Source organism: Oryctolagus cuniculus, chromosome 6 (genome assembly GCF_964237555.1).
Source record: "Oryctolagus cuniculus chromosome 6, mOryCun1.1, whole genome shotgun sequence".
NCBI classification, from domain to species: Eukaryota; Metazoa; Chordata; class Mammalia; order Lagomorpha; family Leporidae; genus Oryctolagus; species Oryctolagus cuniculus.
The window spans coordinates 150,742,896-150,761,576 of NC_091437.1; the positions used below are offsets into that span (position 1 = coordinate 150,742,896).

The 18,681-nt window shown below is 44.1% G+C and overlaps 2 protein-coding genes across 4 annotated transcripts in view; one reads left to right on the forward strand and one right to left on the reverse strand.

Moving 5' to 3' along the window:
* Positions 1 to 18,681, forward strand: part of NSMCE2 (NSE2 (MMS21) homolog, SMC5-SMC6 complex SUMO ligase) — a 249,982-nt gene that overhangs the window by 1,677 nt on the left and 229,624 nt on the right. For all 3 annotated transcript variants that reach the window (XM_002710541.5, XM_008255900.3, XM_070075483.1), the window contains exon 2: positions 8,923 to 9,093. In XM_002710541.5, coding sequence (XP_002710587.2) covers positions 8,937 to 9,093 — 157 coding nt within the window. In that variant the 5' untranslated portion in view covers positions 8,923 to 8,936. The remainder of the gene's footprint in view (positions 1 to 8,922; positions 9,094 to 18,681) is intronic.
* LOC138850101 (divergent paired-related homeobox-like) lies at positions 500 to 1,072 on the reverse strand. The gene has a single exon (XM_070075919.1). It carries the CDS (start codon positions 1,070 to 1,072, stop codon positions 500 to 502), a length of 573 nt encoding a protein of 190 aa, XP_069932020.1.

An 18,681-nucleotide genomic window follows, 5' to 3' on the forward strand; every position in this document is an offset into this window, starting at 1 on the left:
GTCTCTTTCTCTCTCTCTCTCTTTCTCAGCTCTGCCTCTCTATAACTCTGCCTTTCAAATAAAATAAGTAAATCTAAAATGCCTAGATGTAGCTAAGTTTCTGCCTGGAGAGGGACAAAATCCGCCCCCCGCACTCACCCAGCCCCAGCCCCAGCCCATTGAGAGCCACTGTCTGGTTTAAACCAAGTCTGGGAGGGTATCTTAGTCCATTCTGACTGCTCTAACAAATTCTATAAATTGGGTAATTTATATATATTTTAAAATATTTGAAAGGAAGAGTTACAGAGGGGGAGGGGAGAGAGAGATCTTCCATCTGCTGGTTTACTCTCTTTTTTTTTTTTTTTTTTTTCTTTTTTGTTCAGGGAGTTGGATGGAAGTGGAGCAGCCAGGACTGGAACTGGAGCAAGCCAGGGCTTTAACACACTGAGCCCCAGCACTGGCCCCGGGGTGTTTTTGAAACCCAGCCACCATATCGTTGTTTGTTCTTTATGGCTGGAAGTTATTTCTGTGTCTGGAAATCATTCTGGTTCTGTCTGCTTTGTGCAAAGAAAGAGGCAGCGGCAGAGCCGGGTCCTGGCTGCACCGTGGGGTCCCAGAGCGGGTAGAGGTTGTATATGGTGGTGTCTTCGCAGCAGCCGAAGTGGATGATTTGGTGTCCTCCAGAGGGGTTCCTGGGGACTTTGAGCCTGGGGTAGATGCTGAGGTGCGGGTAAGTGAGGCCCTGGGGGTAGGCGTCTTCAGGGTATCTGGCTGGTGCTTCCACTGGCGCCTGGAAGGAGTCGGGTGTGACTGGGTCCTCCAGGGGTGTCTGGTGCTGAGCTTCCTGCGGGGGTGGAACTTGAGTGGATTTTGCTCTCTTGAGTTTTGCTCTGTGGTTCTTGAACCAGACCTGCACCACCGTGGGGTCTATGTTCATTTTGGAGGCTACTTCTACCTGAAGGTCACGGTCTGGGTACGGGTTCTTACTGAACAAGATGTTCAAGTCTTCAAGCTGTTCATCAGTGAATACGGTTCTTTTCCTCTGTGATGTCTTGTTATATTTGCCTTGAAGGAAGTCCTCTGAGCCGGACATCTTTGTACTTCGACCCGTTCCCGTGTTCTGCTCCAGAGATGAGGACTGGCCCCGCTGGCATCTCCTGGGTCCTTGTGGAATGCAGTGTCGGGGTCTGCACCTCTAAATGGCCACAAAGGCTGGGACTGGGCCAGGCTGAAGCCAGGAGCCTGGAACTCCATGAGTCTCCCACATGGGTAGCAGGACCCCAAGCTCCTGGGCTATCTTCTGCTGCTCTCCCAGGCGCATTCGGAGGGATCTGGATTGGAAGTGGAGCACCTGGGACATGAGCCAGCATTCATTTGGGATGTCAGGGTTGCAGGCAGTGATTTAGCCCACTGCATCACAATGCTGTCCCCCAAACTGAGTAATTTATACACAAATTTATTTCTCACGATTTTGGGGACCGAGAAGTCCAAGATCAAGGCAGCAGTAGATTTGGCATCTGAGGACCTGTTTGCTGGTTTGTAGATGGTGTCTTCTGACCACGTTCTTTTGTGATGGAAGGGCGGGGCAGCTCTCTGGAGAATGCCTCTTAAGAATGTGAATCCCATTCATGAGAGTGATTCTAATTAAAAAAAGTCCCAGCTTCTAGCGCCATCACCTTGGAGGTAGGATTTCAACATATAAATTATCGGGGACACAAACATTGAGATCTCAGCAGATGGGCAGATGAAGTAAAGAGAAGAAGATGTTCTTACAGTGGGAGCAGGACAAGCAAAGACTTGAACTGGGCTTGTGAATGGTGTTTGTGAAGGAGAGGGTGAAAGGAGAGAGCCAGGTGTCTGAAGCCGACAGTTTACAGTGTTGTGTGTTTGCTGTTCGTGGAGCACTGTGAGTAGTGTGCAAGATGGTAGTGGTGAATGAAATAGAGTAACTGTCCAAGACTGCAGTTATAACCATGATCAAAGAGGGTGCTCTGTTCTAGTCCGTTTCGTGTTGCTCTAGCCAAACACCTAAGGCTCATTAGTTTGGAAAGAGGTTTATGTAGCATACAGTTTGGAGCTCAAGGGCGTGGTGCTGGCATCAGCTTCTGGTGAGGGCCTTGTGGTGGATCCTGCCTCTTGGCGGGAGGGCACGCAACAGCGAGGGGTCACTCAGGACGAGCAGAAATGAGAGCAGGTGGCGGAGCCAAGCTCCTTGTCTGACGGCTCACTCTCAGTAGCTAATCCATGATTTGGAGACCTCATCTGATCTTGAGATAAGAAAACCAATCTGCTGCCAAATGGAAAATATCTGTGAGGACTGGCCCCTCTCGTGACTCAAAATGCCTCTTGAAGGGCCTGGCGCTTCAACACTGTTACGCTGGGAACTATACCTCAGTGTGAGTGTTGTCCTGGACGACCCACTTCCAAACCACAGCATGCATTAGAGTCAGACCTGAGGGGCTGCTGTTGAGTTACGTACCTAGCAGTCCTTATTGGGAGGAAGAGAGAGAAGTTTCTACTCCATCTCTTTGCTCCATCTTTTAGCTCCTCAACCCAATCTCAGTCCTAATCTTTTTCCTTGGTATGTTCTGAAGGGTACGACCACATTTTCCCTAGTTCTCTGCCAGAATAAGGATTTGTTGGACTAACGTGAGCTTTGTGTTCAGGCAAATGATAAGGGTAGCTCCCATGTAGTAGACATTTATTATTTATCCCGATTCGCATTAATCCTTTATATAATTGTGTTTTAGTTCCGGCTGCCTATAGACTGGATGGCTGAGGCAACAAATTTATTTCTCAAAGTTCTGGAGACTTGAAGTCCAAGATCAGAGAGCCAGCCTGGTTTGGCTTTCTTCTTGGCTTGCGGATGACCACCTTCTCTCTGTGTCTTCCCGTGCTGAAGAGAGTGTGAGCCCTAGCATCTGTTCTTATGAGGGCACTGCCCATCCTCTATACCTCATGAACTCTCAAGGGCTCCTGGCTTCAAATATGTTTGGAGTTTAAGGCTTCACTGTATGAATTGGGGGTGGGGACACAGTTACTTCTGTTCTCCATGCTTGACTGAGCCTAAGAATCATCGGAAATGTGTAAAACTAAACAAAGCAAACGGTTTCCTCCTGCTCTCCACTAGGGACTCTGAATCAAAAAATCTGAGATTGTATTTTTTTTTATTAAGTGTTTCAGCTGAATCTTTTGTTTTTTAAAGATTTATTCTTATTTATTTGAAAGGGAGAGTTACTCAGAGTGAGGGAGTGACAGAGAGAGAGGGAGGGTGGGAGATCGAGAGATCTTCCATCCATTGGTTCATTTCCCAGATGGCTACAATGGCCAGGGCTGGCCCTGACTAAAGCCAGGAACCAGGAGCTTCTTCCTGGTCTCCTGCATGGGTGCAGGGGCTCAAGTGCTAGGGACATCCTCGGCTGCTTTCCCAGGCACAGTAGCAGGGAGCTGGATTGGAAGTAGAGCAGCCGGGACTCAAACTGGCACCCATGTGGGATGCCAGCATCATAGGTGGTGGCCTTCCCTGCTACACCACAGCACTGCTACTCGCTTCTTAGTTCTTGGCTTTAATTGTCTTAATACGGCACATGTTCTCTTCCAAGCTTGTATTGAGGGGTTGTGACAGAACTGCATTATGTTTATTCTAGAGCGTCAGATAGTGAAGATTTCTTGGAATATACAAGTATGTTTTGTCTTGGGGAAAGGTTGAATTTCTGGTGTGAAAAGCATGTCTGCATTATATTGTAGAAAGCTTTGGATACTCACGATGCTGAATTTTATTGTACAGGCAACAGGGAATTAAGACTCTTCCTGGTTTTTATTTTCTATCTTGATTTTTTTTTTTTAAATTTTTTTTTATTTTTTTGACAGGCAGAGTGGACAGTGAGAGAGAGAGACAGAGAGAAAGGTCTTCCTTTGCCGTTGGTTCACCCTCCAATGGCCGCCGCGGCCGGTGCGCTGCGGCCGGCGCACCGCGCTGATCCGATGGCAGGAGCCAGGAGCCAGGTACTTTTCCTGGTCTCCCATGGGGTGCAGGGCCCAAGCACCTGGGCCATCCTCCACTGCACTCCCGGGCCACAGCAGAGGGCTGGCCTGGAAGAGGGGCAACCGGGACAGAATCTGGCACCCCGACCGGGACTAGAACCTGGTGTGCCGGCGCCGCTAGGCGGAGGATTAGCCTAGTGAGCCACGGTGCCGGCCTATTTTCTATCTTGAATACTTGAATACAGGCATCCCTGTCTGTCTCATCAACAAGCACGAAGACTGTAGGGTGAAAGCATGCCTAGGGTATAAAGGACTGGCACAGACCAAATATATTAAAACAGGTGTTTTCAAAGTGTGATTCTTCAATGAGCAGCATATACATTCTCTGGAAATTTGTTAAAATGCAGATTTTTAAGTCCATTCCTACAGGTATTGAATCAGAAACTATAGGGGTGAGATCCAACAGTCAGCGTTTTAACAAGTATATCAGGTGAGTCTGAAGTGCTAACACTGCAGTGTGGTTTTGTCAGAGTTACATAGAGGATGTATTAGTCCATTTTTCATTACTGTAATGAAATGCCTGAGACAGGCTAACTTTATAAAGGGAAAAGAATTACGTAGCTCGTAGTTTCGGAGGCTGAAAGGTCAGGATTGGGTGGTTCCACTGGGTCAGTGGAGTGAGGTCAGTTAGTGAGGGGCTGACTGCTGATAGTATCACAGAAGCAGGAGCACATGTGGGAGGAAGAGATCACATCATTTTTTTTTTTTTTTATTTGAAAGGCAGAGTTACAGAGAAGCAGAAGCAGAGAGAGAGAGAGAGAGAGAGAGATCTTCCATCTGCTGGTTCACTCCCCAGATGGCTGCAACTGCTGGAGCTGTGCCGATCCAAAGCCAGGAGCCAGGAGCTTCTTCCCGGTCTCCCAGACAGGTGCAGGGGCCCAAGGACTTGGGCCATCTTCTACTGCTTTCCCAGGCCACAGCAGAGAGCTGGATTGGAACTGGAGTAGCCAGGACTCAAACTGTTGTGCATATGGGATGCCGCTATGCCACAGCACCGCCCCCCGCTTTAAGATTTATTTTATTTATTTGAAAGAGTCACAGAGAAAGAGAGGGAGAGACAGAGAGAGTGGCAGCCTTACCTGCTATGCCACAGCATCCACCCTGAGATCACATCTTGAAACAGGAAGTCAGAGAGTGACTGAGGTCCCACAGTCCCTTCCGAGGACATGCCTTCGATGGACCTCCCGTTAGAACTTGCCTCTGAAAGGTCACCCATCCTGACATCTCCTCACTGGGGACCAAGCTGCCAACACATGAACATTTGGGGAAGCACTTAAACCATATCCAGGCCATAGGTAGGACTTGTTCAAACAGAATATTGGGGCCTAAGGACTTTCATTCTTAAATTCAGAGTGGTGCTGATGCTACTTTGTCAGTGACCATATCGGAAATCCCTGTTGGTGGTGGTGGTTGTAAAACTCCTTGGCCTTTTATACAAATCTAAGAGAGGCAAGAAAGTTGCTAGAGGTTTTTAACAAGAGCTTATGTACATTTTTCAGAGGATCATTGTGGCTGCTGTATTGAGAATTGAGTGGAAGAGGCAGATGGGAGACCTGGTTGGAGGAGGCTGTTGGAATAATTAAGGCAAGAGAGATGATGGCTTGAATCAGGGTGGCCGTGGGGTTAGAACCTGTGACAGTGGCTGAATCCTGGAGATATTTTAACTGCAGAGCTGACAAAGATGTAGTTTCTATTTCATAAGATGGAACAGGATGCAAGAAGAATGGATTTGGGAAGGGGGTAGGTCAGGAGGGAAGGGAGTGGTAGTATTTAAATGGGATTGGCATGGCTAGGAGACTTGGTGGGTAGGAGAGGGTGGGCAAAAGAGGTCAGAGTGCCGATCCATGGGCATGCTGACTTTAGGATTGGGGGCAGGGGGGAGCTGTGCTGTTCTATGTGCTAGGTACATGGATAGTATTTCCCTCATTCACTCTTTCAGCAAATCTTTATTGAATGGTTACTGTGTGCCAGGCATTGTTTTAGGTGCTTGGAATATAGCAGTGAACAAAACAGAAAATGTCTTTGCCTTTAAGAATCTAAAGCACTTGGGGACTGGAGACAATGGAGCTGATAAATAGGAGAATGCTGTTGGCAGCAACTGCTGGGAAGACAGATAAAGCAGAGGAACTTGAAGGGTAGGGAGTACCTGTGGGGTGGAGAATAGGAGAGCTTGCTGTTTTAAATAGGGGGGCCAGGGGAGGCCCTACCTGATACGGTAAAGTGAAAAAAGTCTTAAGGAAGTGTGGGAGTTGGCCATGTAGTGTAGAGGCTGTAGGGGACAAGTATCCTGGCAGAGAGAACAGAGAAGGTGAAGTCCTGAGGCAGTACTGTACTTGATTGGAGTAAAGATGGAGGGGGAAAAAAAAAAAAAAAACCAGTTCAAGGAGATAGAGAAGAACCAGCAGAGGAGGATGAGAAACTAGTCAATGAAGTAGGAAGAACAGCAGGGGAGGCAGGTGCAGAAAGTGGGTCAGAAAGGAGGGTGCGATTAACTGTGTCCAGTGCTATCGGCTGCTACGTGGAAGAGATAGTGGCTGCAGAAGTACCCTTGATGGCAGCAGTGTTGGCTGAGGGGTAGGAGTGAGAGCAGAGCCTGGTTGGACTGCTTTCAAGAGAGAATGGGAGGGAAGGATTTGGAAACAGACACAGATGGATTTATAAAGGAGTTTTGCTAGTAGGGTGAGCAGAGAAGTGGGAGTAGTACCCAGAGGGAGAGGTGGGAGGAATGCGGTAGGGTGTTTTTCTTTAGGAAAAGCAGCAGTCAGCAGTCTGTCTGTTGAAGGGAATGTGGTAGAACCTCAAAACCTAGCCTGTTGTGCCCCAGCTGTCACTGACACTGGGGTGGTGGAAGAAAGTAGGTATTTATTTTCCAGAGTGCAGAGTGAGGAGAAAGGGCAGCTAGCAGTTTCCAGACTCCACAGGGGTTGAGGGTAAAGAATCTTACAGACTGAAATTGGGGTTGATAGTGCATGAGCTGGTCTCTGGTTGATCTGCCATGCTTGTGGTCCTCCTTTGATTAGTGATAGGGTGGCCATCATGTTCTTTTGGGAATTTTGATGGTGACCGAGTGGGCTGCAGCCAGTTGAGGAGCTATACACAGTGGGTTGTTGATTTGTTTGCTCAGGGCCTGCATTCCTGTTTAAAAAAAGAAAAAAAAAAAAAAGAGGCTAGCATCAAGATGTCACCTGTAGAGGAGATAGATGACCTGATTCTTGGGATCTGGGACCCTGTGGGGCTGACCAGACCTAAATCACCACTCTCTCAATTTGCTGAGTTAATTTCTTTAGAAAGAGGTTGATCTATAATCATCAATGCAGGGCAAGGAAACTTTTGCTAAGGGTAGGTCATGGGGAGACTAGGGCCTGGTAATATCTGCATCAATGGCACTGTGTAGGTGCAGTTTCCCAGGAGACAAGAAAGAGTTGCTGATGATGTGGGGAAGCTGGGATAGTTGCTGGGACTGTGTTCTATAGGAAGGAAGGAGGAACAGGATCTAGTGGCTAAGTGGAAGAGCAGTATGGTTGGTCTTACCTAGGAGCACACACAGTTCATTCATTTTGTTTATTTTTTAAAGATTTTATTTATTTACTTGAGAGGTAGAGTTACAGAGAAAGAGAGAGGGTTTGTGGTCTGCCTGTGATCACACAGTGCTAATGTGGTAACACCTGAATTCATGGTTCCAAGACAGTTTCCTTGTTTGTGTGTCTATACACCCTAAGTAACAGCTTTCCCATCCCTTTAAGCCTGTGTGAACTCTCTGTACTTTTCTAGTTGCTTTTATTGAATTTCAGATGATTTCTGAATTAAGCAAACTTGTTTTCTTGAAGGATGCTTTATAGAAGTGGTCCGGAGTTGAAAGAGCTGGTAGTTGAAGTGTGAATTAGGGAATGTTTAATATGAAGGTAATGACTGAAATCGTGATACTCATAGTAGATGACCTATCACAAGTTAAGAAATCTATATATAAATTCAGATTTTACTGAATCTGGGTTCTCACCAAATCTATGAACTTGATTGTTAGCACCCAAAGGAGCTGTCAGGAATATATATTTTTTTTACAGTTTTCAGAATTCAATATGTATTTTTGTCAGTTAAGTTAAAAAATTGTAGGTTTTTAAAATCCTCCCTTTGTAAACTTTCATTGATTCTTTTCATTTTTTTAGAAAATTGCATCATATAGACGGTCTACTTTTTTTTCTAAGGTTTAAGGCTTTTAAGAATTGTGCTGTTGTTGAATTCCTAAGAGAATCAAGGTTGCGTTTTTTTTTTATTTTTTTTTTATTTTTTTTTATTTTTTTTATTTTCCTCTTCCGGAACCAGTGCTGTGGTGTAGCAAGTAAAGTTGCTGCCTGTAGTGCTGGCATCCCATATGGATGCCAGTTTGAGTCCTGGCTGCTCCACTTCTGATCCTTCTCTCTGCTATGGCCTGGGAAAGCAGTACAAAATGGCCCAAATCCCTGGGCCCCTGCACCCGTGTGGGAGACCTGGAAGAAGCTCCTGGCTCCAGCTTCGGATTGGTGCAGCTCCGGCCATTGTGGCCATCTGGGGAGTGAACCAGTGGATGGAAGACCGCTCTCTCTGTGTCTCTCTCAGCTTTTCTGTAACTCTGCCTTTCAAATAAAATAAATCTTTTTTTTAAAAAGGATTTTTTTTTTTAATAAAATGATATTCTTCCTATTCTGAAATGAAGACAGTTACTGTCCCGTATGTTGCATGCATCTGTGTTTGGTGGCCCAGATGGTGGCACAATGCTTCAGTTTCTCTCAAGGGATATAGGATGTAGTTAAGAGTGGCATTGGTGGGGTATTGAATACAGTCATGGCAATGTTCACAGTAGTGTTATTTTCCTCTGCAATTATCATTCTGACGTTCTCTTATTTGTTGTGTTGAACATCTTAGGTAATAATTTCAAGATGCCAGGGCGTTCCAGTTCAAACTCGGGCTCCACTGGATTCATATCCTTCAGTGGTATAGAGTCTGCTCTCTCCTCCTTAAGAAACTTCCAGTCCTGTATCAGCTCTGGGATGGACACAGCTTCTAGTGTTGCTTTGGATCTTGTGGAGACCCAGAGTAAGTAATAACTACTAAAACTTTTCTGATTCTCTTCTATTTGAAGGCAATACTGTATGGCGGCATTACTCTAGGGGTGCCGTTGAAGTATCCTTGGGATGGTTATTCAATGAGATTGACTCATTCATATATGTTCAAGCAGTGAAGTTCATGGGCACTAGAAATTCATGGGCAAAGACACATGAGAAAGTCCCTGACCTAAAAGGAGTATTCAGTCCAAAGTATGTGGCACTTGTGAACTGTAAGGTATATAAATGTACCACGGTACTGGTATTTTTCCAGTAGTTTAACTCTACTATATTCATGTTTGGTTCCCAGTAGATAAACTAAGCATGTGCTAAGGATACCAGCAAAGGAAGGCCTTTATGAAAGTGAGAAAAGTTCATTTTTTATTAACTTTACCTATATATTTTTTTTCAAGCATAAGATCTAGAATGAAATTGTTAACTTTCTTTGGGTTAGAGTTGTTTTTATTCTGTATTACACAAGGAGCTAGGGGAGCAACATAATCTTTCTGTTTTGTGTTTGATGGCACTGATTTTGAGCAATTTGTGATATGCCTTGGTGTGATTTTCTTGCTCATCTTGTCCAGTAAATATTCTTTGGATTTTGTGGATCTGTGGGCTTACAGTTTGTATCAATTTTGGGAGAATTTCTGTGACTGTTTAATGAACTATTCTTTATGCCCTGTGTTCTGACCTTCTGGGACTCCAATGACATGTCTGTTAGAATGCTTGATATTACTGCATAAGTCAGTGGGGCCTAGTTGACTATTTTTTCCAGTTTTTTTTACCCCCTGGCTTCAGTTTGAATAGTTTCTGTTGCTTTGTCTTCAAGTTCATTTGTCTTATCATCTGCAGTGTCTAATCTTGTGTTAATTCTATCTAGTGAATTTTCAATTTCAGATATTATACTTTTTCAGCTGTTGAAAACTTAACAAAGAATTAGACAGAATCTCTTTTTTTTTCTGTCTTCCATTTTTGTTTTCATGTTCATGCTTTCCAGTACATTCTTGAGGATATGGAGCATGTCTATAATAGCTGTTTTAATATCCTTGTCTGCCAGTTCTGTCACCTCTGTCTATTGCTGCTTGTTCACATGCACATGGGATGTATTATGTGTTGCGTGTTTGGATTTTGTAGTCTTCCTTAAAGACTGTTGGAATTGATTTGGCCAGCAGCTAAGTGATTTGTGGATTAGGCTGAGCCTTTCCAGGCTTCTTGTTATTCTTTGTTAGGGTGGCTTTAGTGTGGCCTTTACTTTAGGGCTCGTTTATCCTTGTTACAAAATATGGTCCCCTGGAGTGTCTTCATTGATTGTCCTGAGGCTTCCTTCCATGAGAGAGCTCCACCCCTGCCAGGTGAAATGTTACCGTTTCCCAATCCTGGGTGATTCTGGGGAGTTGTCCACTTTATAGCTTCCAGAGATGGTTCCTCAGCAGTTTAGGATTCAACATCAGACTATAGGGCCTCCCAGGGCAGATTCCTGGAGCTCTGTGTTTGCGTAGCTCCCTCTCTGTGCTCTGGCTTACACAACCCTTCAGCCTTGGCCTCTGGGAAGTTCAATCTCTTGTCTCAGCAGCCCTTCCAGACTGCTGTGCTGTGCTGGGTCGCTCCTGGCTTGTGCAGGGAGATGGGCAATGGCAGGACTTGTGTCTGTTATTTCCCCTTCTGCAGTAATTGTAGTCCTGGTCTACCTGTTGTTAAACTGTTGTTAAACTGTCTGAAAGCACTCGTTTTATGTATTTTGTCCAGCTTTGTAGTCATTCACGAGTGGGGGGCCAGTTCCCTGCCAGTTCTCCATTCATGGCCTGCAGCAGAGGTTACCCATAATCCTTTTAGTGAATGATCTCTGAAAGTTTGAACACGACCTAGCCTGATTTGTAGTGTATTTGGAGGTGATGGGTATTTGGCTTTAGTAGGCAGGCCTAGGTAAAAGCCATTATAAAGTCAGTCTTATGAGAGAAGAAGTGGAACCCTCCCTGCCCACTACCACCACCCAACCAGGGATTGTATTTTTTCTAACATTTCTGAGTACTTTAGCTACATACTTTTTTTTGGTTTTATTTTAAATAAGCAATATGGTTTGGTATAAAATACAACATATATCTTGTGTAATTTAAAGAGCATTGTGAATACTTTGTGAAAGATTCATGCTCTAAAGCAAGTATTGGCAAATTTATTCTGTAAAGGTTCAGGTAGCAAATACTTTCACCTTTGGGGGCTGAGTCAGCTCTGTTGCACCCCTGCTATTGTAGTGCAAACCCACCATAGACAGTTCATGAATGACCGGGCATGGCTGTGGTCCAAAAAACTTTATACAAACAGGCAATAGGCTAGATTTGACTCACAGACTGTAGTGCTGTCTCCTGCATTAGGGCCAGAGGCAGCCATTCAATATTTGTTAAAAGAAAGAATTTTTTTTTTTTTTTGCTTTCAAACTTTTATTTAACGAATATAAATTTCCAAAGTACAGCTTATGGATTACAATGGCTTCCCCCCTATAACGTCCCTCCCAGCTGCAACCCTCCCCTTTCCCACTCCCTCTCCCCTTCCATTCACATCACGATTTATTTTCAATTCTCTTTATATACAGAAGATCAGTTTAGCATACATTAAGTAAAGATTTCAACAGTTTGCTCCCACACAGAAACATAAAGTGAAAAATACTGTTTGAGTACTAGTTATAGCATTAAATCTCAATGTACAGCACACTAAGGACAAAGATCCTACATGAGGAGTAAGTGCACAGTGACTCTTGTTGTTGACTTAACAAATTGACACTCTTGTTTATGGCCTCAGTAATCACCCTAGGCTCTTGTCATGAGCTGCCAAGGCTATGGAAGCCCCCTGAGTTCACCGACTCTGATCATATTTAGACAAGGCCATGGTCAAAGTGGAAGTTCTCTCCTCCCTTCAGAGAAAGGTACCTCCTTCTTTGATGACCCATTCTTTCCACTGGGATCTCACTCGCAGAGATCTTTCATTTAGGTTTTTTTTTTTTTTTTTTTTTTTTCCCCAGAGTGTCTTGGCTTTCCATGCCTGAAATAGTCTCATGGGCTTTTCAGCTGGATCCGCATGCCTTAAGGGCTGATTCTGAGGCCAGAGTGCTGTTTAGGACATCTGCCATTCTATGGGTCACATAAAAAAAAAATAGTGTCTGCAAATACTAGCTGATAGAATAAAAAAAGGGAGAGAATGATCCAACATGGGAAGTGAGATACACAGCAGACCCAAAGAAAGAATTTTTAAAAATATTTATTTATTGATTTGAAAGTCAGAGTTACACAGAGAGAGGAGGAGAGGCAGAGAGAGAGAGAGAGAGACAGAGGTCTTCCATCCATTGGCTCCCTCCCAAATTGGCTGCAATGGCCAGAGCTGCGCTGATCCGAAGCCAGGAGCCAAGAGCTTCTTCCAGGTCTCCCACATGGGTGCAGGGCCCAAGGACTTGGGCCATCTTCTACTGCTTTCCCAGGCCATAGCAGAGAGCTGGATCAGAAGAGGAGCAGCCAGGACTCGAACCAGCTCCCACATGGGATGCCAGCACTGCAGGTGGCAGCTTTACCCGCTATGCCACAGCGCCGGCCCCAGGTTTAGGTTTTAAAGAGTACACAAAAAAATGTTCTGTAGTTTGTCCTTTCTCACAGTTTATCTTCTTAGTAGAAAGATAAGCATGTATTAAAATGCCAAAGCAATGGGGAAGTGGAAAAGAAATTACAAGGCCACAGATAATTAACATCACCACTGTTCTCAAGAGAAAAGTCACAAACTCTCAAATTTTTATTGGTGAACATAAATTTTTCAAAATTGGGCTTTTTTCTTTAAAACTTACATTATCATCATTAGCAACAAGTACTATTGGTTATCTTTTAAATAACAAGCTCAATTTGTTAATTTTTTATTTTTATATATTTGAGAGGCAGAGAAACAGAGACAGACTGAGAGCTCCCTTTTCTGCTTTACTTCCCAAATACTCATAATGGCTGGGGCTAGGCCGAGGCCAGAGCCAGGAGCCGGGAACTCAGTCCAGGTCTCTTAGCTGTGTGACAGAAACCCAATTACTTGAGCTGTAACCACTAACCCCTGGTGTCTGCAATGGCAGGAAACTAGAGTCGGGACCTGGAGCTAGAGACTGAACCCATATACTTAGGTGTGGGATACGGGTATCTTGACTGCTGGGCCAAATGCCTGTTTCTTAACCCGCCAGGTCTGAGTAACCGCAGTTTGTTAATAACTTTCCATTCAGAAGGGTATTCCATGAAAAAAGCAGCCAGGTTAGCTTGCATCTCCTATAGTTACACGAAGTTTTGTCTTGAGGTAGTCAGCATTCTTTGGTATGCAGCAGAAGTGTTCTATGCATACTTAGCATTTCGTCACACAGTATTGAAAGACTTGTGCTTGATGATTGGTATTTAATAAATCTAATACATTGTACTGTTTCATCAAGGACATCTTAAGTAAAACTGGCATTTTCCTTTGGCCACATGATGGGGAGAACAGTGACTTCATGTTGCACAACTCGCTGCTGCCACTCTGGTTTACACTGCAGCACCAGCATTTTTTCCCATAATTGCTTCCATACCATCAGGGGAATCATCTGACACAATGAAACCAAACCAAACCAAACCAATCACATCTTAAAATTATTATGAAACTAGTTTTGACCCTTAGACCCCCTGAAAGGGTCCCAGGGACTACACTGTGAGCGCCACTCGATTATGAAATTAGAGTGCTTATGAGCAGGAAGTGGATGACATGAGACATTCTCCACAGAAAGCAAGCCTAGGGCAACCCCCACTGGGGTGATTCAACAAGAGCTTATTAGGCGAGTTTTATTTTTTTAAATCAAGAAATATTTTGATTTAATGTAATTATATACTATAAAGCATAATTTATCCATTTAAAATGTACTTAATTAAAAACTCAAGAAAACTTCATTATATTTACAAGTAAGTATTTGGTATATTTTTCCTCTTCAAAGAACTTCCAAGTATACAATAAAATAATTGCTAAGAAATCGAATCATAACTAATTATAAATTAAATGAGTTTCTCAAGGCTAATTTCTGTCAAAAACAAAACTTCTCAAAATTCTTACAGTGAAAACTAGTGTTTAATATGGTACATTTTTTCTAGTGTCATGTCTTTCTTTTAGCTAATACATAAAAATTGTATATATTCACGAGTTTCCATGTAAAGTTTCAATACATGCATAGATTGGGCAGTATTCAAATCAGGGTAAGCATGTCTGTCTCTTAAGATATTGACCAGTTTTCTGGGGTGAAAACACTTTAACTGTTTTCTTCTAGCTTTTTCGAAGTATATAATTCCTTATCATTATCTGTAATCACCCTGCTGTGCACTAAACACCAGGACTTCTTTGGTCTTACTTACTACCTGGTGACCAGCCTTTCTGCACTCTCACTCCCCCTGCCAGCATCTGGTAACCTCTGTTTTGCTCTCGACTTCTGTGAAATCAACTTGTTTAGATTCTGTGTATGAGTGAGATCATGGAGTATGTGCTTATTTCATTTAACATAGCACCTTCCAGTTCTGTCCATGTTGCTGCAAATGACCAGGATTCATTCCTTTTTGTGGCTGGTTAGTATTCCATTGTGTCCATATACTGCGTTTTCTTTATTTCTTCATTAGTTGATGGATACTTAGGTTGGTTCTATTTCTTGGCTATTGTGAATAGTCTTGCTGAAAACATGGGACTGTAGCAGACCAATTTCATTTTCTTTGGATGTATCCCCAGTGTGGGCTGGATCATATGGTAGTTTTATTTTTAACTTAAGGGAAAATCTCTATACTGTTTTCAGTAATGGCTGCTCTAGTGGATGGAAGATGTCTGTCTATCTGTCTCTCTCTCTTTCTGTCTCCCTCTCTCTGTGTCACTTTACCTTTCAAATAAATAAATACATACAGAAAACTTAAAGAAAAAAAACTGCAGAGACCCACGTGGAGCTATCCATAACTATCTTCATAGCAAAAATGCTCTTTTCCTTGTAGCCTTGTAAGATTGGGCAGATTTCTGCTTTGCCCAATTTCATCTTGAATTAGAATAAACTTCGATGAATTAGTTAGTAGTTATTACTGAGGCGTAACTTTCCCTCCCTCTGCACTGAAGTTCTCTCACTGCGGTTATTATGAAGTGATTAGTGAAGGGGATTCTTGCTGCCAAGAACGTTAGGGCTGCTGGAGGGTTTGATTTTGTTTCTTGTTGGTTACATTTTCCCAGTTCCTATCCCAGATGGTTAGCCCTTTTCTACTCTGGCTTATTTGAAATGATCGCCTGTACTTGTGTTTTGTTAACTACGCCGGTGGTGTCGAGGCAGGCAGACTCCGGGCCAGCATGTTTATTAGTTTGTCTCTAAATTTGTTGGTATTCTAGTAACACCTTCTTCATTTGACCTAATTGGAAAATGAAATTTGTTACGTTGGAAAAATGTTCAGATCACTGGAGCTTTTTTTCTCTAGGTTTTACGTTGATTTTGTGCTTTGCTGCTTTCCTGTACAGAATGTACTGACTTAATTTATGAGTATTATGGTTACTAACGTCATCTTTAAGTAATTGATTTTAGTAACCTTTAACAATTAGTTAAGTAAATTTGAGAAATGGTCCTTTCCTAAAATGTTACTGCCCCTTGGGTTTGGCTCTGCTTTCCCCTCATGCCTCTGTGCCAGGGCAAGCTCACGGGTGGACTGCAGAATTTTGGTGAATGTCTGCAATTCCATGGAAAAGCTATGTACACTTGGATTGAAAATGTATCAGATTTTCACTAAATATTTGAGCAGAACACAGATGGAGAAGGAGAGCTCTCGTTCCATGGATTCACTTCCCAGATGCCCACGGTGGCTAGTCCTGGCTGGGGATGGAACCCGAGGTGCAGTTCAGGAACCCAACTACTTGAGCCATCACTGCTGCCTCTCAGGGTCTGCGTTAGCAGTAGGGTGAGGTCAGGAGTTGGAGCCGAGTAGTGAACCCGGGCACTCTAAAGTGGTTACATGGGGTTCTAACGAACATCTTAACAGCTAGGCTGAATGGCTGCTCCAAGAGGGACATGGGTAAAATTCTATATATTGAATTGTTCAAGGGTCCAATAGATGAGAAAACCTTGTTGGAAGGCATGTTTTATTTTTTTTTAATATTTATTTATTTACTTATTTGAAAGGCAGAGTTAGAGGGACAGAAATCTTCCCTCCACTTCCCAAATGACTACAATGGCTGGGTCTGGGCCAGGCTGAAGCCAGGAGCCAGGAGCTTCTTCCAAGTCTCCTATGTGGGTGGCAAGAGCCCAAGTACTGGGGCCATCTTGTGCTGCTTTCCCAGGTGCATTAGCGGGGAGCTGGATTGGAAATGGAGCAGCTGGGTCTTGAATCAGCACCCATATGGGATGCCGGCATTGTGGTCAGCGGCTTAATCTACTACACCACAATGCCGGCCCCTGGTGGTAGGTGTTTTGAGTTTTCTTTCTGTGTTGTTTTTCTTATTTCTCTGGAGCTACCAGGCATAAAGCCTTCAGTTACTATGGTCAGGCAGGATGTGTGTTGAATGATGCCAGAGTTGGTGATGATGGCAAAGACGTGGGAATATTCGATGGTAAGGAGTGGAGTATGCCAGACACAAGTGGTAGGCAGGGCTCCATTTTTACATTGATATCTCAGGTGAGCCTGTGGAGTAGGTGAATTCAGGGATGTTTACTCAAAATTTTGAAGGTTCTTGCCGTATATTTAGGTAAGAATTCTATATATCAGCTGCTTATAAATAGAACAGGCAACCTGGTATAGTTTTTAGCATTTATTCAGTGAGAGAAATACACAGGAAAGTGAGGGATTTATTTAGGAGAGAAAAGTCTAGAAACTTAACGTTGGGTCCATACCAGGCAGAGAGCAGGCCGGGAGCCGTGTGGAACAAGTTCACCCACAGGTGCTCTGTTGTGGGCAGGAAAGCAGAGGCAGAGCGGCAGCCAGAAGGCTGGGCCCCCGGAGGCGTGGGACAGCCAGGGCAGGCCCACTGTGCTCCAGGCCTTTTATTCACTTCCAAAAGGGCGTGGTTACACAGTCTGACTGGCAGGTGGGTGTACAGGTGAGGTCAGGTAGGGGCGTGAGATCATAGGGGGCAGGGTGAAGGCGTGGTCTCCAGCTCACAGATGTAATCAATGTAATCCCATCTATATCATAGGGGCTATATGCCTATATCATAGGGGCTTTGCACGCGAGGAAACCGAGGCTTAGTGAAGTTAAGTGCTTTTCCTGGGCGGCAATTACGCAGGGGCAGAGTAGGGATTTGCGGATAAGCGGTGTCTCTCTCTGCTTTCTGCCCCTCACCCTTGCACTTTATCAAAAGTGCGCTGTGCCAATCTAATGGCATTTGCAGTCTCATAACAGTCAGTGACATTTAACTCAGCAAGCTTTGGCTCTTTCGTTGAGAGGGACGTTATCTGAATCTTGAACTCCAAAATGAGGTTGCATGCTTTTCTGAAAGAGCCTGTTGGCTTTTGCCCTATTCTGCTAGTGAAGTTCTCAACAGCGCTCTCTGGACTGGTTTTGAAGTCCAAGATGGCACTTCTTGGCTTTAGCCACCTCTGTAAAGATGGAGCCCAGTCTGATTATGGAAGGAAGCAGTTGGGACTTTGGGAAGCCATCATGTGGGCCTGGGCTACTACTTCCAGACTTGCTTTGGTGATGGGAAAGCAGACCCCTGTGAGGCTAAGGAGCAACCACCAAGTCTGCTCCTCCGAAGCAGGTGTGCCTGTAGAAATGAGAGAGCCAGTGGATTGGGTTGGTTGCCTGTTCTTTCATGTACCCAAATTGCATTGTGGCTAATAAATAATCATTGCCTCTTTAGTATGATTCCATTTTTCTCACCTGAGTCCCTACCCAGCCAAGAAACACAGTTTTCCCTGTGTGACAGTTGCTTCAGAGTTAATTATGAATAAAGAACAACCATCAGAATGGAAGCTCCGTAGTCAGGGGCATGTCCTGTCTACCAAGTAACTCTCCTCTACATTTGCAAATGTTAAGCATTTAGTTGACAGAATAGTTTGTTTGAGGGGTAGTAGTTTTACTCCTCAGTAAGGCATTCTTATTTATTTATTTATTTATTTTTGACAGGCAGAGTTAGAGAGAGAAAGATCTTCCTTCCATTGGTTCACCCCCCTAAAATGGTCGCCACAGCCGCCTCTGCACCAATCTGAAGCCAGGAGCCAGGTGCTTCTCCTGGTTTCCCATGTGGGTGCAGGGCCCAAGCACTTGGGCCATCCTCCACTGCACTCCCTGGCCACAGCAGAGAGCTGGACTGGTAGAGGAGCAACCAGGACAGAATCCGGCGCCCTGACCGGGACTAGAACCTGGGGTGCCGGCGCCGCAGGCGGAGGATTAGCCTAGTGAGCCGCGGTGCTGGCCTAGTGAGGCATTCTTAATTTGGTAAATATGGAAAAAAAAGAAAACCAGAAAATTATGCTTGCTCAAAATCCTTTCACCTATTTTATGAAAACACAGTAATAATTTTGCTTTAAAAAACTTTTCTGGAAGTTACTTAATTTTAGTATGCCAGAACAACTGACTTTGTATTTTCAAAGCTTGTT

What these genes read in the sequence shown, in the direction of transcription:
- LOC138850101 (XM_070075919.1), bottom strand. Translation starts at nt 1,072, where the DNA reads ATGTCCGGCTCAGAGGACTTCCTTCAAGGCAAATATAACAAGACATCA.